A 25,102-nucleotide genomic window follows, 5' to 3' on the forward strand; every position below is an offset into this window, starting at 1 on the left:
CAAATAAGGTCACATAAATTCCCAATATAAACTTTTTGTTATGGGTGCTCTACTAAATACTCATGGTGCTGTCGAGTATCACATATTCGGTCTAGTCTGGCTTTTCACATTTCCTTACTGTAAGTTCCTTATAATCAAAATAACATATACAGCTTGAATGCTATAGTTCGGGACAATAAGTATTTCGTTCGTTTCTAAACGGAACGACTCTGACTGACCAATATAATTTGTAAAATATCCAACCCTACTGGATCGTAGCATCGCCCTCTCCTAACGGTGATGATAAGATGGATTACTATAAAACCGAAGCAGATATATTAAGATGCAACGTTTCGAAATCGACTGTATAGGGGTGATTATGCCCTCAGAGATAATGGTGTGACAAACACTCGAGAATTTAAATGTCACCTTTTGTGGTTGAGACATCTGCTAACAGCAGTTGTAGAGAAATCCTTATTAGTGATCGGATATCAGGTTGAACAAGGCAAATATGTTTTAAAATTATTCAAACAATTATACCTATTTTATGGCAATATACCTTAGCCTAAGCACCTAAACACCCAAGGAAGTATTCGGAAGGATTCTAAAGCAAAGGACTTTCGTAAGAACTCACACAAGTTTAAGGGTAGATTCTACTGATCTTTTTGTTCCTTGAGACCTGGATAATTAATCTTAACTTGGATGTCTAAAGGGAATAGTATTTGTTCACTCACAGTCCTTTCTTATCTTGCATAGATGCAAGCTTCTACGTCGTTTTAAAAAATCCCATTTTTATAATACTCAAAAAAAATTTTGAGTGCCTACTACGTCATTTCTTAATTGGTCATTGTAGTTGTTGTTGTTACGCCCAAAACTTGTAGCACTTTTGTTTCTTTAAGTCTCTCTCTACGACTGGCAATCAATTTTTCTTAAAACATTTAATTTGAAAAAAACATTTTCATGTCATGTTGCAGCGAAACGGAAAGTAGTGATGGCAGTAGGGCAGAAACAGAAAACACAAACAAACACCCACACACACAAGAGATGACAACAACAACAACGAGGACAATAAACACTTATTTGCAACATGTAAATGTCTGATGGTATTTCTACAAGAGATGAGCTGAAAGAATTGCCGCTGTTCATGTTATACTTTCGAGTTTATTGAATGTTGGCATTTGCCACAATCGAAAGAACACAGTCAAGGCAGAATGGAAGAAGGATGAGGAGCAGAAAATGAAGAAGTGGGAGAAAAACAGTTGTAAACTACTAAAGCTCAATACACAACCCAGTAATCTTCAATGGCAACAAAACAGTAATCCTTACAGGACATTCTAACTCTCAACACCCCTCCCCCTACACCCGTCGAATATTCTTCGCCACTGTGTAAGTAAAATCTACTGTATCTCAAATACATTGTTACTGTCGTACAAGTAGGCGTATGTTTTTGCGAATCTTTTTTTTTATTCTTTCGTTTTTATAGTTTTTAATATGTCATTGTACATTGTCCTGAAATATCCTGTTTTTTTTCGTTGCTTGCTCGTTGTAAAAAGTTTGTCTGGTTGTCAGAAGGCGGGTGTTACGGTACAGAATAATCTAGAGAAAACACTTTTTTGTATTTGTCTTCTAAACACCATGTCATTGCAACTTCGATAAATCCAAGCCGTGTTTGAGGATGAGTGGATATGTGAAACTTTTACACGAACTGACGTCTAATCACTGGCCAGTAGGTTTCTTCATTTGAGAAGAAAGGAGGTACAATAGGACGAACTATTTAGTCATTTGGAATTACTTGTTTAGCTTGAATTTTACGTAGTAGGGTATCAAGGGGACCAGTGTTGGTCTCACTTTCATTCTAAACATATTTTTACCCCCACACCAGTCGTATGCCACTTCTATGGAGGGAGGTAACAGTTACCTGTATTTAATATCGACGCTAGATTCATTTTAATTCATGATTTGATAGTTTGTTTTAGAGGTACCAGAAGGATATGTTTGCTATATCCAATCTTCACAATGAATATAATGTAAGCAGGATTATTAAGATATAGGAAGTTCTCAGGAACATAGGAGAATAATCTCACATTTTATGAGATTTGTTGTAAAAATAAAATTGACCGATTCAAATATTACAATTTGAGCTTGATTTAAATTATTAAAGTGTACCAAGTTTGGACTTAGTGGCAGAGCACAGATTTATTCGCTTTTACTCGGGAGCGCAACTTGATCGACATAGTCTCTTCCAAAAAAAGCAGTAAGTTCGACCGGGCCAAACTTTTAATACCCTCCACCATTTGCAACGTATTTGGAAATTTTCAAAAAATAAAATCCTTAAAAAATTCTGTTAAAATTTTAAAAATACCGAAAAGCCGTTATATTGGGGTCTATACGACGTGGACATAAATAGGCATTGTTTGTCATAAGCCATTACCATATTCAAATTCGAAACTTGAAATAAACGGTGAATAATGTAGCTAAAATCATCAAAATATCGTATATAAAGAGGTGCCGTTAAATTGGAGCTGTGCGAAGACCTGGACCAGCATAGGCAATTTTCTGTCACAGGCTGTAGCATCCATTACGAACTTCAAATACCACATCTCAAACAATTTCGGTGGGTATTGTACCTAAAATCGTCAAAATACCGAATATAGGGAGGTACTGATATATGGGGCCTATACGAAGACCTGGACCCGCACAGACAGTTTTCTGTCACATACTGTAGTTCCCATAACGAACTTTTAATACCAATTTTGAAACAATTCCGGTGAATAATGTAGCTAAAATCATCAAAAAATATAGGGAGGTCAATTTTCTGTCTTAGGGTGTAGTATTCATTTTGAACATCAAGTACCAAATTTGAAACAATTCCCATGAATAATGTCGTTAAAATCATCAAAATACCGAATATCGGGAGATACTGTTATATGGGGGCTATACAAAGACGTGGACCTGCACAGACAATTTTCTGTCTTGGGGTGTAGTATCCATTTGGAACTTCAAATACCAAATTTAAAACAATTCCGGTGAATAATGTCGCTAAAATCATCAAAATACCGAATATAGGGAGGTACCGTTATATGGGGGCTATATGAAAACGTGGACCTCCATGGCCCATTTACGAACTTAACCTGAATACTGGAAAAATAAACATGTGTGCAAAATTTTAGCCATCTATCTCAATTCATTCGAAAGATAGCGTGATTACAACAGACAGACAAACAGACGGACAGACAGCCAGGCAGACGGACAGACCGACAGACGGACTTTGCTAAATCGACTTAGAATTTTACGCTGATCAAGAATATATATACTTTGTTGGGTCTGACATGATGATGATATTTCGAGGAGTTACAAACGGAATGACAAAGTTAATATACTCTCCATAGTATAGTCGGGGGTATAAAAAATCAAAGAAGCGAAGAGCACCATAGGCAACGGGCCGGTGGTGGATTTAGTGTACTACATCAAGAAAGCAACAATACTATCATTGTATCATATTTATTTATTACTAGCTTGCCCGGTCCGCGTTGCCGGCCCATAGTTTTAGTCTTTAATAGCATAAACATTTTCAGCCAGAGGTTTTAATTTGAAAGTTTTAAACCTATTAAATCACATGTATTAAAATGTAACATACATTTTAAGCGAAATCGATTCAAAAATATGATAAAAAATTTTTCGCGAAGAGGTCTTCTACCCCCTCAGAAGCTAAGATGCCAAATAAGGGGAAATCAGTTGAAAAATGGGACCAAGACGCAGGAAATTGCCGAAATCAGCGGAAACTTTTATATAAGGGTTATACCAAAGCATGGTCCTATTTTTATAATTATTTGAAAAAAATGTGTTGTTCTTCCTAAAACCTCAAATTACCAACATTTGAGGAATTTGAAAGGGGCTACATCATTTGAGGGACTACATCAATTTATACCGACCTGATATATATTTTGAACAACTGCTTCTTCATGAAACCCCTAGGACAAATTTAAAACTCTATCATAACTTTTGCGAAGTATGGAGCAAAATATTTGAGGTCCTTTGTGTTTGGTTAAGCTATATAAAATGGACCCTAAAAACGTTTGACCCGAAACCCCTTTTTGGGATTTTTATCTACCAAGCAAACAATTTTCCAAGTGTAATTTCCCGCAGTGTAATTACTGATGATAGCGCATAGTCACCGTATAACGTTACATGGGAGTTAAGGTTACTTTGAACGTTTCGGAAGAATTTTCCGAGGATATGAATCCTTTTCTTTATAAATTTTCAATTTGCTCCACTATTTTGTATAGTCCGCATATAACAGTGCTCTTTATATTCGGTATTTCACTGATTGCAGTCCCAATGAATTTTGCATTTTAAGTTCTCATTGGATAGATTATTTCCATATCTAGTCAATTTCCATTGAATTTTTTTCGATTTTTCCCGATTTGAGAATTTTTGCCATGAGATCTCTTTTTCGTGTTTTTTTAGCGATTTTGAAAAAGTAATTATCTTTTAACTTTGGTGTGACCGCTTTAAGTTATTTCGATATCATCTGACTGACTTCCATGCAACCCTCCATCAATTTCAGTTCTCAAGAAATCAAGTCAATTAAATAAATTGGTATTAATATTCGAATTTAAAGATAAAATATAAAAAAACACTACAAATGTACATTAGAAAAAAGTAAGTCGAAATGAAAAAAAAATCATGCAAAATAAAACATTACTATTGTACATTTCAAAAGTCAAAATGAAAATGTTAATGTATCACATTTTTACGCGATTTTTTTGGATATTATCCTTTTCGGAGAGGAGACAACTCCGAATTTGTGTGAATCGTTAAAAACAGTCCAGCGGTTCTTCAGTTATAAGCGTAGTAACTAACACAACTTACATTTATATATATAGATTTTTTTTAATTCCCTACACCACAAGGTGGTCAGGCACGAGTAATGGCCTTCAAACGGGCAATGAAACCGTCACACGCTGATGTGATCGACACTTTGGTATTTTTTAGTGCCAACCCTGCTTTCCGAAATACTCCAGACTCAATATGTCTTATATCATTTACCATAGTCTGATTAAGGTCTGGTATGGAGCCGATCCCTAAGAATTGGAATCTGATAGTTGGAAATGCTGGGCATGGGCAGAGAACATGTTCCAATGTTTCGTCATCTTCCCCACATGCCCTGCATATGCTGTTTTCTGCACATCCTATCTTGTACAGATGAGCTTGTAGGCCCAGGTGACAGGAGTGCGCTAACGATAGTCACTTGTGGTTTTCCAGCAAAATATAAAGAAATCACACTATCACGCTTAAATTCCATCACGAATAATTTTTTCTGAAAAAATTTCCACCAAAAAGCTTTTGTACGCTTGTAAGCAATATAATGAGCTGTCACTGGAATAATTTTAACAGCTGTCGGACGAGTGGCTTAGAAATGACAGCAGTCTTAAGTTGGTTGCAGTTTTTTCATCTCACCCCGCATATTGTTAATGATATTTTTGTCCTCCGCAGTCGCAATATGCACTCTGTAACAACGATATTTGGGAAAATATAAGAAATACAGCATCAAAATATCGATTCCAAAATTTATCGAGATCGGTTCAGATTTGGATATAGCTTCCATATATATCTTCGTCCAATTTTGCCCAAACATGTAATAGTAGCCCAAATGGGATGGAATTTTGCACCAAACGACCAAATTTTAGACTTTTTATACACTCCACCATACATAGTATGGAAGCTATATTAAGTTCGTCATTCCGTTTGTAACTCATTGAAATAATTATTTTAGACCCAACAAAGTATATATTTTCTTAATCAGCGTTTTTGATCAGACGTTTTTGCCCTGTCCGTCCATCTGTCGCAATCAAGCTACAGTTAAAACGAATTAAGACAAGAAACTAAAATTTTGCACAAATCCGTCTTTTGTCTGCAGGCAGATAAAGTTCGAAGATGGGCTCTATCGGTCCACGATATCGTAAAGCCCCCATATAACGGTACCTCCGATATTCGGTATTTTGATGATTTTAGCCACAAATTTTCAACGGAATTTTCTGAAAATCCACACAAAGTGTTTCTTGTGAGTACTTCATCCCCTAAAAGAGAATTATCTATATCTGTCTACGATATTTGGTATTTTGATGATTTTAGCCACATTTTTGAACGGAATTATCTGAAAATCCACACAAGGAGTTCCTTGTGGGTACTTTATACCTCGGCAGAGAATTATCTATATAGGTCTACAATATCGTATAGCCCCCATATAACGGTACCCCCCGATATTCGGTATTTTGATGATTTTACCCACATTTTTTTTAATGGAATTGTCTGAAAATCCACACAAGGAGTTCCTTGTGGGTACTTTATACCTCGGCAGAGAATTATCTATATAGGTCCACGATATCGTATAGCCCCCATATAACGGTACCCCCCGATATTCGGTATTTGATAATTTTAGCCACATTTTTTTAATGGAATTGTCTGAAAATTCTCACAAGAAGTTTCTTGTGAATAATGTTTCCCTTAGAAGAGAATTGCCCATATAGGTCGGAGATATCGTATAGCCACCCCCCCCTTTTTTTTGGTATTTTGATGATTTCAGCCTAATTTTTCAATGGAATTATCTTTAAATCCACAAAAGGAGTTTCTTGTGAGTAGTGAGAAGTGGAAGAGAATTGTCTATATAGGTCCACGATATCATATACCCCCTATGTAATGGTTCCTCCCGAAATTCGGTATTTTGATAATTTTTGCAACGTTAGTCACCGGAATTGTTTCAAATTTCGTATATAAAGTTCGGAAAAGTTACTACAGCCTAGGACACAAATTACTTATACAAGACCACGTCTTCGTATAGCTCCATATAACGGTTTTCAATTAAGCGGTATCTTCCGACGGATTTTTTTTAATTTTTTCAAGTTTCTTCCAAATGGTGGAGGGTATAAAAAGTCCGGCCCGGTCAACTTAGCTGCTTTTTTACTAATTGACTTTCTTTACATTTTTTTTTTGTGGTTATGATTTGCTACAAAGTCGTGTGTTATGGCAAAATCTAAAAGAGTACTTGACCAGAGGAAATTTTCTCCACCCGAATTTTGCTCCCATTCAAAAAGAATGCTCACTTTAATTCGAGTTATCACCCCACCAAACAAAGTGTGAAGGGTATTTTAAGTTTTTGTCATACAGTTTCAAACACATCGAAATAATTATTTATGATGAAATAAAATAAAATAATCTAATTGGTTGGTATACAAGCAGTCTAAGTTTTCCTAAAGACCCATAAAACCTTATCCTAATATTCTGTATTTTGACGAATTGAGCCGCATGTTCTATAGGATTTGGTAAAATTTAGTTTAAGAATAAACAAGACAAATGTCGAGCGAACCACATGTAATACCCATACAATACTAAAACTTACGGTGCCTATTGGATTACATAATTAGACTACTTAAAAGATCATTCTAAGGTCACAATTGGCATTATAACATTGCTCCGTTCGAACATGTTAAGAGCCACAAGACAATTCCAAATTCTGTGACAATTGTTTTATATTTTTTGCCTTTGGTGTGCTTATAAGAATTCGATACAACATTTGAAAAGCTAGATTCATTTGTATATCCTCGAATTCAGAGTATATAAGTCTACGAAATTTAATCAGACATTTTTAGACTCTATGCTTTATGCTTTATGTCTTCGTAAAAATCCTCCCATACGACCCAATATTCACATTTGCATAGATTGTTTTGCAATGTAATTTTTTAATTGAATTTTTGTTTTGTTTTTTTTTTTATTTTTTATGTCATTCTTTTACTTTGTTGCTAAACATAAGCAGAACACAAATGGAATATCTGTTTCCGAAATCAAAGACATGTTTAAGAAATTTTATTTCAAGAGTATTACACATACAACGTAGAAAGCGGCAAATTGTTATCATTTCAGGCCTGGTTCAGACCTCAGGGAATATTCAAAAGTTTAAAATTTTTGTTTTTAATCAATGGCGTTTTTGTGACTTCAGGCTATCACTCCAAATAATGGGTGGGAATCAGAGATTCAGGATTTCCCAAATTGCTTAAAATTTAATCTACTAACATAACACCCAATAATAAGCTAAAATTGTTGTATTTAACATAGTTATGAATAGATTTGTTTAAAGGACATTTTTATCTGCATTTATTCCCAACGATTTTTTTTTTCAATTCAAATCTTTCAGCTAACTTTTCTTCCACAATATGATTTGCTTCATTGTCTGGCGCTCTTTGTGTCGTTGTCGTCGTCATCGTTCCTACTACTCCTCCCAACAATGAATGCCTTCTGCTAATGACAACAATTTAATTTCCAAATTCATACCACTATTGTCTTTACATTTCAGCCAAATTCGCAGACACGACGCTGCAGACAATGCAGGAAGCAACAAAAGCCAAAAATATATATATTTTTGCCAGAAGAATACAACTACATTTCACATTAATATACGTTTTTAATAAAATCTACAACCGAAAATTAACCCAATCCGCGTCAAAAACACAATCCCCAAACGAGGCCCCAGTTATGGCGGGTGGGAGAAAATGGATAACGGAAGGAAATGCAAGTCAGTCGAACGGAAACTTCCGTTTCTTATCTTTGGCAAATATAATTCATAACTCAGAGGAGCAGGGGTGCAGACATCATCTACCTTCTATCATAACTCGAATAGATTTCGAAAACCTTGCCTAAAGACAGGAAGGAAGCAACCAGCTTATGCGGAAAACAATGTAAAGACATTAGACAGTGTTAATGCCACCAAAATAACCGAATTAATATAGTGCGAGGAACAAAGATTATACACGAAAAAATTCATAATGACATCCTTGTTATTGAGATTGCAATAATGGGTATCTTAAATTTGAAAGGGTAAAGAAAGTTGAAATAATACATTACAAATACAATTCCGGAAATCACCACTTATATGAAAACTGTTATAGGAGACTATACGAAACGTGGACCTGCATACGATTTTTTTCTCCATAGGTTCTAGTAACCATTAAGATCTCCCAATACGAAATTTGAAACGATTCCGGCGAGTAATGTTGCCGTAATCATCAAAATACCGAATAACGGGAGCTATACGAAGACGGGGGTTATACGAAGACGTGGACCAACATACAAAAATGTGATTTGCTTCGAACTTTTAATACCCTCCACCCTTTGGAAGGAACTTGAAAAATTTCAAAAAACTTCCGGAAACTACCACTTAGATGAAAACTATACGAAGAGGTGGCAGTAGTACCCATTACGAACTTCAAATACGAAATTTGAAATAATTCTGGTAAATTATGTCGCTAAAATCATGAAAATACCGCATATCAGGAGGTACCGTTGTATAGGGGCTATACGAAGACATGAACCTGCATACAAAAAACTTTGTCATAAGCTGTAGTTCCCATTACGAAATTTAAATATGAAATTTGAAATAGTTCCGGTAAATAAAATCATGAAAATGCCGAATATCGGAAGGTACCGTTACATCGGGGCTATCGAAAACGTGGACCGACATTGTCCATTTACGAACTTATCCTGCCTACTGGTAAACTATGCATGTATGCAAAATTTTAGGCTTCTATCTCAATTCGTTCGAAAGATAGTGTGATTACAACAGACAGAAGGACAGGCGGACAGCGGTAGATCGTCTTAGAATTAAAGGGTCTATTATAAATATTTCGAGGAGTTAGAAACGGAATGACAAAGTTAATATACCTTCCATAGAATGGTAGAGGGTATTAAAACTTACTTTCTGCTCTATTAACCACCTTAGTGTATGTTATCTCTATAGACTAACGAGAGTCGTATGTTTAGACGAACGGTAGGTCGCCTCCATAGACGAGCCGAAACTCATCTCCATAGACGAACAGAAACTCATATCCATATGCGAGCCGAAACTCGTATCCATAAACGAGACGAAACTAGTATCCATAGAGGTGCTGAAAGTCGCCTCCATAGAAGAGTTCAAAGTCATCTCTACTGGGTGAGATGAACAAACTGCAACCAACTTCAGACTGCTGTCATCTCTAAGGCACTCGGCCGGCAGCTGTTAAAATTATTCCAGTGACAGCCCATTATACTGTGTACAAGCGCACCAAAGCATTTTGTTGAGAATTTACCAGAAAAAATGATGGAATTCAAGCGTGATAGTGTGATTTCTAATATTTGGCTGGAAAACCACAAGTGGCTATCGTTAGAACACTCCAGCATTTAAATGCCAATAAATCTTTAGTGTCTCGTACCATCGCGTCGGTAGCGTAGCCTGACGTCAAGGACGGAAGAAAACAGCAACATCAGCAGAAATGGTTCGAAAAGTAAAGAAGCGACTTGATCGAAACCTGCGTCGCAGTGGCCGAAAAATGGCTCGTGAGCAAGTGGCTATCGTTAGAGCACTCCAGCATTTAAATGCCAATAAATCTTTAGTGTCTCGTACCATCGCGTCGGTAGCGTAGCCTGACGTCAAGGACGGAAGAAAACAGCAACATCAGCAGAAATGGTTCGAAAAGTAAAGAAGCGACTTGATCGAAACCTGCGTCGCAGTGGCCGAAAAATGGCTCGTGAGCAAGTGGCTATCGTTAGAGCACTCCAGCATTTAAATGCCAACAAATCTTTAGTGTCTCGTACCATCGCGTCGGTAGCGTAGCCTGACGTCAAGGACGGAAGAAAACAGCAACATCAGCAGAAATGGTTCGAAAAGTAAAGAAGCGACTTGATCGAAACCTGCGTCGCAGTGGCCGAAAAATGGCTCGTGAGCAACAACATACCGCAATATTCCATTCGGCAAATATTGAAAAATGAGCTCATGGTAAAGCCATTGAAATTCCAAGAAGTGCAAGAACTTACACCGCTTGGCCGAAAGAGGTGAACTGCCCGATTTGGTTTTCTCCGATGAGAAAACATTCGTTGTCCAGCAGTTTGTAAACAAAAAAATGATCGTGTCTACTTGCCAAAGAGGTCAGCTGAAAATGTGCATCTTCGGTTGGCCACCAGAACTCAAGCGCCGGCCACGGTGATGGTGTGAGCCGTCATAACAGCCGATGGTCGCTCCTCGTATTAGTCGACCGTGGCATTAGAATAAATGCCGAATATTATCGAGAAAACATTCTGGAGGACACGCAAACATTTTGGCTGCAGATCTTGGACATTCCAACAGGACTCAACACCATCGCACTCAGCAACCAAGAATGGTTACAAAATGAGGTTCCTCGCTTCATTTACAGCGCACAATGGCCACCAAAATTTCCCGATACAAATCCGTTGGACTATTGCGTATGGAGTATTTTTGAAAGCAAGGTTGGCACTAAAAAATACCAAAGTGTCGATCACTTCAAGCAAGCGCTTCACCGGGAATGGGCTAAAATACCGCAAAGCAACATTCGGGCAGCGTGTGACGATTTCATTGGCCGTTTAATGGCCATAATTCGTGCCAAAGGTGACCAATTCGAACAAATCTAAACACAAACAAATTCTAAAATTTGATGCTATTTCCGATATTTTCTGCTGTTTTCTTCCGTCCACTTCCTTGACGCCGGGCTACGCTACCAGTATCACGGTAACGAGCGATGGTACGAGACACAAGAGTTTTATTCACATTTAAATGCTGGAGTGCTCCAACAATAGCCACTTGTGGTTTTCCAGCCAAATATAAAGAAATCACACTATTACAATTGAACTCCATCACGAATAACTTTTTTCTGGAAAATTCTCACCAAAATGCTTCTATACGCTTGTAATCAATATATTGAGCTGTCACTGGAATAACTTTAACAGCTGTCGGACGAGTGGCTTAGAAATGACAGCAGTCTGAAATTAGTTGTAGTTTTTTCATCTCACCCTGTATAGACTATCGACAGAGTCGTATCTATAGACGAGCTTAAACTCATCTCCATAAGCGAGCTGAAACTCATCTCCATAGGCGAGCCGAAACTCGTCTCTAGAGACGAATTGAAAGTCGTTTCCATAGACATGTTGAAACTTGTCTCCATAGACGTGCTCAAAACTTGTCTCCAACGACTTGCTGACACTTGTATCCTTAGAAGGGTGTGACGTGCTGATACTCTTCTCTCTAGACGTACTGAAACTCGTCTCCACAGACGAGCCGAAACTCGTATCCACAGACGAGCCGAAACTCGCCTTCATTGGCGAGCCGATACTCGCCTCCATAGGAGAGCCGAAACTCGCGTACTCAAAACTCGTCTCCACAGACGAACTAACATTTTTCTCCGTACTCAATAAGATTTTTTTCCACCCATTCTCTCATCGAGTAAAATCCCACAAGAAAATAGCTGTCTCCCGCTATTTGTTCTTTTCATTTACCTTTGTGAGCCTCTTAATTTTTCTCGCGGACAAAGTGCTTTGTAAATAATTAATTTTTACAAAATATTTAAAATATCTTGTAACAAAAGCTAACAAACGAATTCGTCATCTTGAAATTGACGTCATGGCAGCAATTACCTTCACAAGTGTTTTCAAAACTCAAAACAAATATGAATGAGTTTTGGCGCCAATTTGTAACAGTTCCACACTCAATTTCACAAAATTAACAAAACACTTCAGAATAAAAAAAAAGAAAAAATAGGTATTTAATATTTATTGTTTAAATTTGTTTGTAATTTGATAAAACACTTCATATTAAGCATGAAATAGACTTAAAGATTTTCTTCGGGTAACAGCTCATCATTGGGCATATTGAAATTACTTGGTACGGTGGTTTGGGGTTCCTCCGGAGAAGAAGACGACGAATCTGAGGGTGGACTACTGGTCTCAGGTTGGCCATCATCAAATCCGTTTTTCAAGCAATTTTGTAAGGCCACTGTCAAGGCATCAGTATCGGCTTTAACCTTGTCCAATACCGTTTGTATGCACGAATCTTCGGAAGTGTTAATGCTAACGTAAGCAGCCGATAAACCGTTGGCCAATGAAGTGGATGTCAAACTGACCTGGGTGACGGTACTTTGCAGAACTTGAGACTAGAAGAGGCGAAAATCTAAATATCGAAAATAAAATACTAATTTGTACGGCTCTAAAACTTACATTGTCCCTAAAGCATGTTAGAAAACCTAGAACATCGTCCTGTTTGACACACGAGGCCAATGTATCCTGTACCGTCTTTACTTGTTGATCCAGTGCTTCCCGTTGGGCCTTAACCTTATTCAGCTCGTCCTCACGACGTGATGCAGCTCTATTCACACACGATGCTGTATCACTTTTGGAATCCTCGGTGGCAGCGGTTATCAGGGGAATATATTTATCGTAACAGGCCAAACCACCACCAGCTCGAGCAATGGCTGGCGATCTCAGCAACGAAGAGACTTGTGTCTGAACATAGGCCATGACTTCGGCCTGGACTTCTTCGGGGGATTTTGAGGCGGAGACCAGCTGCAAAGACTACCAATAATTGATTTCACAAATATTTCTTCTTTTCACGATCTTTGTAGCTAAACTTACACTCAGTCCCACAATTGCTAACAAAACAATTGGCAATTTCATTGTTATTTTTTTTTTCTAATTGTCCACTTCTTACGAATGTTGTAATAGAATGATTGCAAGGTTCACCTTGCGCTTGCTTTTATATGAACGCATTAGGTTTCTCAATACGACAACGGATCGCAATCGTTGTGATAAAGTTAAAGATAAGGGCTTTTGAGTACGTTTATGGATCAAGTAGCTACACTACAAAAAAAAACTAAAATTGCAACAACCAGCTGTTAATTAATTTTGCAATTCAAAAGCAGAGAAAGAGAGTGTCAATATAAAGAAAATGAGTAAAATTTTGACAACGCTCGGGAGCTCAGTCACTAGTCAAATAGTGATAAGCACTCAAGTTACAGAAAGCAAAAGCTGAGGGCAGAGTTAAGCTGGCTATTACAAACAAAGAGTCCCTATTTGCAAATACGTACTAGAACGGTACGAAAAGTTACTAAATATGGTACCTTTTGTTTTGGTATTAGACGAGCCAGTAGAGCTAGAAAATTGGAATGAGGGTCACTGATGGAATGAGGAGTGAAAAGTGTATAAAAGTACGCAAATGTACTACATTTGTTACAATTTGGTATTAGGTGAATGGATAGAGCTTCAAATTTTAAATTTGGTATGAGAATCAATGTTGGAAAGAAAGATTAAAACAAGGTGAAATTTAAAAACTGCAACCATCTTCAGGCTGTTGTAATATCGAAGCCACTCGTCCGACAGCTCTTAAAATTATTCCAGTGACAGCTCAATATATTGTTTACAAGCGTACAAAAACATTTCGGTGAGAATTTTCAAGAAAACAAGTTATTCGTTATGGTATTCAATCGTGATAGTGTGATCTCTTTATATTTAGCTGGAAAACCACAAGTGGTTCTCGTTAGAGCACTCCAGCATTTACATGTGAATAAATATTTTGTGTCTCGTACTATCACTCGTTACCGTGATACTGGTAGCTTAATCCGATGTCAAGGAAATGGACTGAAGAAAACAGCAACCTCAGCAGAAATGGTTCGAAATGTAAAGAAACGACTTGATCGAAACCCGCGTCGCAGTGGCCGAAAAATGGCTCGTGAGTTGAACATATCACAATATTCCATTCGGCAAATATTGAAAAATGATGAATGAGCCATTGAAATTCCAAGAAGTGCAAGAACTTACACCGCAACAGAAAGAAAATAGACCCAAAAGAGCTTGGCCGAAAGTTGTGAACCAAATTTGGTTTTCTCCGATGAGAAAACAATCGTTGTCCAGCAGTTTGTAAACAAAAAAAATTATCGTGTTTACTTGCCAAAGAGGTCAGCCACCTTCGGTTGGCCACCAGAACTCAAGCGCCGGCCATGGTGTGGGCCGCCATAACAGCCGATGGTTGCTCTCCGCTCGTATTTATCGAACATGGATACAGAATAATTGACGAATATTATCGCAAAAATATTCTGGAGGGTATATTAAGCCTTGACACGCAAATATTGTGAATAGACGCATCCAAGAATGGTTATAAAATGAGGTTCCTCGCTTCATTTCCAGCTAACAATGGCCTCCAAAATCTCCGGATATAAATCCGTTGGACTATTGTGTCTGGAGTATTTTGAAAAGCAAGGTTGGCACTAAAAAATACCAAAGTGTCGATCACCACAAGCAAGCGCTTCGCCTTTTGAAGGCCATAATTCGTGCCAAAGGTGACCAATTGTAAAATGTAAAAATTATGGCGTTTGACTTTGTTGCAGTTTTTTTTATCTCACCCTGTGTTGTATTTTTTAAAAGAGTGTATTATAATTGTACGAAATGTGCTAAATGGTACTATATTTGGTATTTGTTGAAGGAGTTAGACTGAAATCTTCTTATTTGATATTGATCTCTTTGTAAGCATCTGAAGTGTACTAATCCTAGAGCAGGCAGCATTACAGTATTGCAAGCCGCAGTTGTTTTGATGTGTATATCAATTGATAGAATATACACCATTGTATATGCCCATATCATCCCGATGCATGCGGATGTGGCCTGTATTGTCCTTGCTGAATTCTTTTCTTTCCCACTGTTGTTCTATATCTTTTGCTGGGGCATATCCAAAACTTAATTTTACGTTTGAGGCCCTTACAGGCTTTATGAGCACGATGTTCCATGTTACGTTACCATGACAGTTTCGAGCCGTGATCTAATACTGGTATTTCTTGACCTCGTAACGTTGAAAATTGATGATTGCGTATTTGAGTTTTGTACTAAATATCACCACCTCACTTTTCCCTGGAGTCACCCCAGATCACTTCTTGTGGCTCAAATATCCAGTCATTTCAAGGTTCCGCTCATGTTGTCATTCAGCACGGACGGGAAAAATCAGATACTGGTATTACCACATCGTCCGCATAAGAAACCACTCTTATCCCAATGTGGTCAAAATTGCTTAGGATTTCATTAATGACGAGGAACCGAAGCAATGGCGACATGATCCCTCACTGTGGAGATCTTCTATTAATTTTCCATTGTATCATTTATGACACTACTCTGTGGCATGGTGGTTATCCAACTACTGATGAAGTTATGAATAATTCCACGCCAAAGTTATATAGAACGCAAATGAAATACAAAACATAACCAGTAAAGAAAGTCTTAAAGTCGGGCGGGGCTGTCTTTATGATACCCTACACCACTTTGAGCAGTATTTTATATATTTCCCTGAATATCGTTTTTACGGAGTGCATATTATGGCTGTGGGTTACAAATATAACAAATCGGATGAAAACTATATATGGGAGCTATAGCTATATCTGAACCGATCTTTACCAAATTTGGCATACTAGCTTATAGAATCAATTCGGTCGTAAGTGCCAAATTTCATCCCATTTGGGCAAAAATAAGACGTTTGGTGCACAATAAAATGTAAATCGGATGAAGTTATATGTGAGAGATATAACCAAATCCGAACCGATTTCGATAAAATTTAGCAAAGGCATTTCTGAGCTGTATTTGATATATTTCTCCAAAATATTGTTGTTACACAGTGCATATTATGGCTGCGAAGGACTAAAATAACAAATCGGATGAACAATATATATTGGAGCTATAGCTATATCTGAACCGATTTCGATCGAATTTGGCATACTTATTTTCAGGCCTAATTTGGCTGTATGTGAATAATTCGTGCTGATATCACATGTTTGGTGTACAATAAAAGGCAAATCGGACGAAGATATATATGGGAGCTATATCTAAATTTTTACCGATTATCTTCAATTTCAATAGGTTTCGTCCTTGGGCCAAACAAATTATTTGTGCAAAATTTCATCTGGATCGGGTCATAAATGCGATCTGTACTTTGTTCACAAGAATATATGGACAGACGGACGGACGGACATGCATAAATGGACTCAGAATGTGATTCTATGCAGATCATGAAAAGGAACTATGGGTCTATCTCATTTCCTTTTGCCTGTTACAAACAAATGCTCAAAGACATAATACCCTGACGACCTTGTGATGTAGGTTAGAAAAATAAACAGGTAAAAAAGCAGCTAAGTTCGGCCAGGCTGAAATTTTAATACCCTCCACCATTTTGAAAGATCTTGAATAATTAAAAAAATCCGTCGAAAAATACCAGTTAAATGAAAACCGTTATATGGAGGATATAAGAAGACGAATATCAAATACGAAATTTGAAACAATTCTATTGAATAATGTTGCTAATATCATCAAAATACCGGATAAAAAGAGGTACCGTTCTGTGTGAGCTATACGAAGACGTGGACCTGCATAGATAATTTTCTGGCATAGGTTGTAGAACTTATTACGAGCTTCAAGCCTTAAATACGAAATTTGAAACAATTACGGTTAAAAATGTCGCTAAAATCGTCAATATGCCGATATCGGCGGGAGCCGTTATATGGAGGCTATACGATATCGTGGCCCTATATAGACAATTCTCTTCCAGGGAGAAAGGTATTCAGAAGGAACTGCTTGTGTGGATTTTCAGACAATTCAATTGAAAAATATGGCTACAATCATCCAAATATCGAATATTGGGAGGTACTGTTTTGTGGGGGGGGGGGGGGGGGGGGTTTATCGGGATATCGTGGACCTATATAGACAATTCTCTTTCAGGAGGTAAATTACCCACAAAGAACTCCTTCTGTAGAATTTCAGACAATTCCATTGTAAGAAGTGCCTGAAATCATCAAAATATTGGGGGGTACAGTTACATGGGGCCCATACGATATCGTGGACCGATATAGCCCATCTTGACCTGTCTACACAGGGAATTGTCTAAGAAGACTGAACTGTGAAAATTTTAGCTTCCTATCTTAATTCGTTTAACTTAATTTGTGATTACAACCGACGGACGGACGGACAGGGCTAAACCTTCTTAGAATTTAACGGTGATCAAGAATATATACTTTGTTAGGTATAAAATGATTATTTCGATGAGTTACAAACGGAATGACGAACTTAATATACACTCCATATTATGTATAGTGGAGGGTATAAACATTTTCGCAAATAGCATTCTTTTCTTTCAATGTAGCAACATTCATCTTCTGTGTCCCTCATCATAAACACTGATCAATTTTCTAACTTAAGCAAAGAAATCGGTTAAATGATTGACATAATTTACCATGTACATATTTCCAGTGAAAATAGTCATTGGGTAAATATTCATACAAGTATCATGCATGCATGTAAGTATGTACATAATTAATACACTGTTGTTACAATATTATTTAATTATCTGAAAATGATAGTTGCCACTCAAGTGGCCGGTACAGTACTTCAAATGCATTGTAACGTCTCTAAGGTGATATATTGGAGGAAGTTCTACTGAATGCATTGTATTTAATGTTATTTGGTTTGCTTTTTAAAAGCGGTTTCCATTGGATTTCAATGAAATTCGGGAATTTTTCAAAAGTTTGTTATATTCTGTCATGATAGAATTAAGAAGGTAAAGTCATGCAATAATATGTTTTCAATTTTTCTAAAATTATTCTTTTGACAACATCTCACTGTCAAAACTCATATTTAACCAGTAAAGAAAGTCCTAAAGTCGGGCGGGGCCGATTTTATGATACCCTACACCACTTTACTAATTTAGTAGAGCTGCGCATAACAATTAAAAGCTTTTATGGGAGAATTGAATCATACACGCTTTGATTATAATTATAATTTAAAATTCAAAGTAATAAATATGCCGAAGCATTTGTATCTTTTAAATTCGGACTTGTATTGCCCATTTGGTGCAAAATTAATTTGAAATCAGATAAGGATATATATGGGAGATATATCCAATTCTGAACCGATCTCGATAAAATTTAATAAAGATATTTCTGAGCTTTATTTGATTTATTTCCCTGAATATCGTTGTTACGGAGTGCATATTACGGCTGTGGGTAACAAATACAACAAATCGGATGAACAATATATATGGGAGCTATAGCTATATCTGAACCGATCTTCACCAAATTTGGCATACTACCTTCTAGACTCAATTCGGTCGTACGTGCCAAATTTGGGCAAATATTAGACGTTTGGTGCACAATAAAAGGTAAATCGGACGAAGTTATATATGGGAGCTATATCCAAATCTGAACCGATCTCGATAAAATTTAGCAAAGGTATTTCTGAGCCGCATTTGATATATTTCCCCAAATATTGCTGTTACAGAGTGCATATTACGGCTGCGGAGGACAAAAATAACAAATCGGATGAACAATATATATGGGAGCTATAGCTATATCTGAACCGATTTAGATCAAATTTGGCACACTTATTTTCATGCCTAATTTGGTTGTATGTGCAAAATTCCATACTATTCGGGCTGATATTACACATTTGGTGCACAATAAAAGGCAAATCGGACGAAGATATATATGGGAGCTATATCTAAATTCTTACCGATTAACTCCAATTTCAATAGGGTTCGTCCTTGGGCCAAACAAATGTTGTTTGGAAAATTTCATCTCAATCGGATAATAAATGCGACCTGCATTTTGTTCACAAGAATACATGGACAGACGGACGGACGGACGGACGGACGGACAGACGGACTGGCATGCATAAATCAACTCAGAAAGTGATTCTATGCAGATCATCAAAAGGAACTATGGGTCTATCTCGTTTCCTTTTGCCTGTTACAAACAAATGCACAAAGACATAATACCCTGGCTACCTTGTGGTGTAGGGTATAAAAATTCATCGTATATTCACAGATCAGAGATGGGAACCTGTTTTCAAGGCAGAGAAGTTTGACAAGGCAAACTACAGAAAATGCAGAGATAGAAATGCTAAGAGAAAAAATTGTGTGTGCAGGTCCACGTATAGCCCCCACATAACGGTACCCCCCGATATTCGGTATTTTGTTGATTTAAGCGACATTATTTACCTGAGATGTTTCAATTTTTGCATTTGAAGTTCGTAGTGGAAACTACAGCCTATGAGAGAAAATTGTGTGTGCAGGTCCACGTCTTCATATATCCCCCACATAATGGTACCACCCGATATTCGGTATTTTGATGATTTTAGATACATTATTTACCGGAACAATTTCAAATTTAGTATTTGAAGTTTGTAATGGATACTACACCCTATGTCAGAAAATTGTCTGTGCAGGCTTATGACAAAAGTTGCGTATGCAGGTCCACATCGTCGTATAGACCCTAATATAAGGCTACATTCAGTATTTTTAAGTTTTTAACAGAATTTTTAATGAATTTTAATTTTTTGAAAATTGCCAAAAATATGTACCAATTGGTGGAGGGTATTCAAAGTTAGGCCCGGCCGAGCTTTCAGCTTTTTTACTTGTTTTTGATGATGCAGTCGTTTGGTTTAATCTGAAACGATCATTTCGTTTTCTCATCGAATCGAACATTCAGTTTGAATCACTTTACTCACAATCAAACATGAGTGTTCGAGAGCGCTTGATGTGTTCAACAACATGAGTTGATCGAACACATGAATCGAACCATTCAATCCAGTTGGGGTAACTTATTTTGACCGAAATTGTTGCAAGTAGAAACTACACATTGTGTAGGTAAATGAAAAGGTCAAAGTTTCGTGTGAAAATCTTGATCAATATTGTAAATTAAAAACCAGTAGGGAAAAGTCAAAAGTCTGGCGGGGCCCACCATATGATACCCTACACCACTGTGCATATTTAGTAGAACTCCCGTAACAAAAGAATTTATTTCTAGGTCATACCACCTATCAACATTTGGCTTTAGAGCAGTTATAGTTTGGTTTCAGAGGGAACTAATATATGGGAAGCATATCCAATTCTGGATAGATTTTTACAAAATTTGACTTTTTAATATTTTATACCAAAAACATTGCCATAGAGTGCATGATATCACTTGGAGAAGGATTATATTAAACCAGTAAGGAAAGCTCAAAAGTCGGGCGGGGCCGACTATATGATACCCTACACCACAAAATCAAAATCTATCTAATTCTATCGTGCATTTTACGAACTATAGCTATCTCTGAACCGGGTTTCTCCAAATTTTACGTATTAGCTTCTAGACTGGTGATTTGGGCTGATATTGACCATTTAGTGCACATTTAACCCGAAATCGGATGAAGATATATATGGGAGCTATATCCAAATCTGAACCGATTTCGATAAAATTTAAAACAGCTATTCCTGTGCTCCATCTAATACCTGGTACCAAATATCACGGTTGTGGAGTGAATATTACGAATGTATGGGACTAAAACTCTAAATCGGATGAAACATATATATGGTTGCTATATCTATATCTGAACCGATTTTCACTAAATTTGATATACTTGCTTCTGGGCCGAATTTGGTCTGATGTACTAAAATTCAGTCCATTTGGATTTATATCGGCCATTTGGCGCACAATTAACCCGAAATCGGATGAAGATATATATGGGAACTATATCCAAATCTGAACCGACTTCGATAAAATTACAAACAGCTATTTCTGGGCTGTATCTTATATCTGGTACCAAATATCATTCTTGTGGAGTGCATATTACGAATGTGAGACGCTTAAACACCAAATCGGATGAAAGATATATATGGGAGCTATAGCTATATCTGAACCGATTTTCTCCAAATTTGATATACTTGCTTCTAGGCCGAACTCGGTTGGGTGTGCCAAAATTCAGGTAATTTGGACTGATAGTGGATATTTGGTGCACATTTAACCCGAAATCGGATGAAGATATATATGGGAGCTATATCTAAATTTGATCCGATTCTCACCAATCTCAATAGGGTTCGTCCTTGGGCCAAAAAAAAATATTGTTTGGAAAATTTCATCTCAATCGGATAATAAATGCGACCTGCATTTTGTTTACAAGAATACCTGGACAGACGGACGGACGGACGGACAGACGGACAGACGGACTGACATGCATAAATCGACTCAGAAAGTGAATCTATGAAGGTTCTCAAAAGTAACTATGGGTCTATCTCGTTTCCTTCTCCATGTTACAAACAAATCACAAAGACATAATACCCTTACCACTATGTGGTGTAGGGTATAAAAATATGTACCGGAGCCGAAAATGGAAACATACGTCCCGAAATTCACTCCATTTGGGCTGATATAAGCCATTATTAGCACAATAAACCTGAAATCGGATTAAGAATATATATGGGAGCTATATCCAAATCTAAGCCGTTCTCGATAAAATTTGGTATAGGTATTTCCGAGCTTTATAAGATATCTCATATCATTGAACCGATTTTCCCCAATTTTTTGCTTCTATATTCGGTTGGATGTGCCAAAATTCAGGTCATTTGGACTGATATTGGCCATTTGGTGCAGAATTACCCCAAAATCGGTTGAAGATATATATGGGAGCTATTTCCAAATCTGAGCCGATCTTGACAAAAATTCGATATACTAATTTCTGTATCTGATACCTGGTAGCAATGATCATTGTTGTAGAATGCATATTACGCTTGTCAAAGACTTTAAACCCCAAATCGGATAAAACATATATATGAGAGCTATAGCTATATCTGAACCGATTTACACCAAATTTGAAATACTGCTTTATAAGATGAATTCAGCCGTAAGTGCCAAAAATCAGTCCATTTGGGCTGATATTAGCCATTTGGTGCACAATAAACCTGATATCGGATAAAGATATGTGTGGGAGCTATATCCTAATCTGAACCAATCTCGACAAAATTTGGCAGGGATATTTTCATGCAGTATCTGATGTCCGATACCAAATATCATTCTTCTTGAGTGCCTATTACGCATGTGAGGAAATTAAAACCCCAAATCGGATGAAACATATATATGGGAGCTATAGCTATATTTGATTTCCTCCAAATTTACTTGCTTCTAGACTGAATTCCGTGGAATGTACTAAAATACAGGTCACTTGGACTTATATTAGCTATTTAGTGCACAATTAGCCCGATATCGGTTGAAGATATATGGGAGCTATTTCTAAATCTGGTTCTGGTTCAAGAGGGTTCGTCCTTGGGCCAAAAAAATATTGTTTGCAAAATGTTATCTCAATATAATAAATGCGACCTGAATTTTGTTCACAAGAATACACCGACGGACCGACTGAAATGCATAAATCGACTCAGAAAGTGATTCTATGAAGGTCCTCAAATGTAACGATGGGTTTAACTCGCTTCCTTCTCCATGTTTCAAACAAATGCACAAAGACATAATACCCTTACCACTATGTGGTGAAGGGTATACAAATTTATTTATGGGGGCCATCGTGAACCTATCTAGACAATACTATTTCAGGGGGTACAGTACTCAGAAGGAACTCCTTGTCTGGTTTTTTAGACAATTTCATTGAACAATTTGGCTACAATCATTAAAATATAAAATATCCGGGATACCAAAAAAAACTCTTAGCTGATTTATCCTGTGTGAATTGTAAATGCTTTTTCTTTCCATTTTTTCAAACATTAACCCTTTTAGAGGCTTAAATTATAACACGGTGGCACATAATCCCAGCTTTCCGAAAGATTGTATCGAATACCGAAAAAGTCGAAAAAGTTTCGATCGTGCAAATCGACTTTCTCTGGATATTTTCTCAAGCATCTCTGTGGTATCTTATTTTAAGAGCTCTTTTAAGAACAGCTATTAAAGTGTAGGGAGAGACATGTTACCTGCTATAAACCCACTGAAACTACTATTTCAACACTACTACTAAACTGTCAAATTTTCAAAACCATTGGCCTAGAGAGATGATGACTTCCATACACAATATATTGCAACAAACAGCTTGTCAGCCAGCAAGAAGGCCGGCCGACCAACTTTTTGAATGGTATTTCTTGAAAATGCTTAACTGTTAGTTGGTGACATGGAAAACAAAATTTGGCTAACCATAAAGAAAACTGCGATGATGAGGACAAACTTTCTTAACTTTGGATTTCACTCAGCTTAAGCTTTGTTTTATGGCTTCAATTGTAACAACAACAGCTTTTTCGGCACCAGCTGCAGCTCCTGCTGGCCGTGGTTGAACGCCAACAACCAAATGGAAATTTCTATGGTTTGAAGGAGAACGAAAGACGCAAAACAAAACAAAAAGAAATCGTTCTGATAAAAATCTAAATACAACTACGGACGTTTACGTTTGGGTGATTTTTTTTTTTTTTTTTTTGTTGAGGGTTTCCTTGTTTTTTGGGGGAATTTAAAATGTATGATTTTATGCCCTACTTTATGTTATGAGGTTATGTTAGGTTTTCAACTCAGTTTGTGACTCTTCGATAGGTGCTACTGGGATTTTAAGACACGGACCAAATTTTCGCATACCATATAGGATTATTGCAATAGAAATTAATTTGAATATGCAAATGTACATACACAATTTTATTTCGATCGAAAATGGTACCTTTTAAGTAAGGAAGTCATTAATAAATAACAAGTTAAAAAGTATCAGTCGGTCTTGCCGACATTTGTATAACCGGCACGTTGTACCAGATGTACCTGCATACGAAATTTGTTGCCATAAGTTGTAGTACCCATTAAGATCTGCCAATACCAAATTCGAAACGAATCGCTTGAATAATGTTGCTAAAATCATCAAAATACCGAATATCGGAAGGTACCATTATGGGGGTTATACGAAGACGTGGGCCTGCATACAAAAATGTTTGTTATAGGCTGTAGTACCCATTACAAACTTCAAATGCGAAATTTGAAATGATTCCGGTAAATAATGTCGTTAAAATCATGAAAATACCAAATATCGGGAGGTACCGTTATTTGGGGGCTATACGAAGATGTGGATCTGCATACGAAATTTTTTGCCGTAGGTTGTACTTCCAATTATGATCTTCCAATATGAAATTTGAAACTATTCCGGTAAATAATGTTGCTGAAATCATGTTAAAGGCTGTAGTACCCATTACAAACTTCGAATGTGAAATTTGAAATAATTCCGGTAAATAATGTCGCTAAAATCATGAAAATACCAAATATCGGGAGGTACCGTTATTTGGGGCCTATAAGAAGATGTGGATCTGCATACGAAATTTTTTGCCGTAGGTTGTACTTCGAATTATGATCTTCCAATTCCAGTAAGTAATGTCGCTAAAATCATAAAAATACCGAATATCGCGAGGCACCTTTATATGGAGACCCATTTGAGAACTTAACCTTCTATCTCAATTCTCTTGAAAGATAGTGACAGCAGACAGATTGATAGCCAGAAGGAGTGG

At 37.0% G+C, this 25,102-nt stretch overlaps 1 protein-coding gene across 2 annotated transcripts; it reads right to left on the bottom strand.

Moving 5' to 3' along the window:
* Positions 1–12,553: 12,553 nt before the first annotated feature.
* LOC131804728 (protein TsetseEP-like) lies at positions 12,554–13,565 on the bottom strand. 2 transcript variants are annotated; one of them, XM_059127847.1, is made up of 3 exons: positions 13,426–13,565; positions 13,012–13,365; positions 12,554–12,947 (listed from the first exon to the last, which is right to left on the bottom strand). In XM_059127847.1, exons 1-3 carry the CDS (start codon positions 13,465–13,467, stop codon positions 12,627–12,629), a joined length of 717 nt encoding a protein of 238 aa, XP_058983830.1. In that variant the 5' UTR covers positions 13,468–13,565; the 3' UTR covers positions 12,554–12,626. The 2 variants fall into 2 exon arrangements, with proteins under 2 accessions (XP_058983830.1, XP_058983831.1); XM_059127848.1 differs by having other exon boundaries at positions 13,012–13,356; positions 13,426–13,561.
* Between the last annotated feature and the right edge of the window lie 11,537 nt (positions 13,566–25,102).

The sequence above is a fragment of the Musca domestica genome, unplaced genomic scaffold (genome assembly GCF_030504385.1).
Source record: "Musca domestica strain aabys unplaced genomic scaffold, Musca_domestica.polishedcontigs.V.1.1 48, whole genome shotgun sequence".
NCBI lineage: Eukaryota > Metazoa > Arthropoda > Insecta > Diptera > Muscidae > Musca > Musca domestica.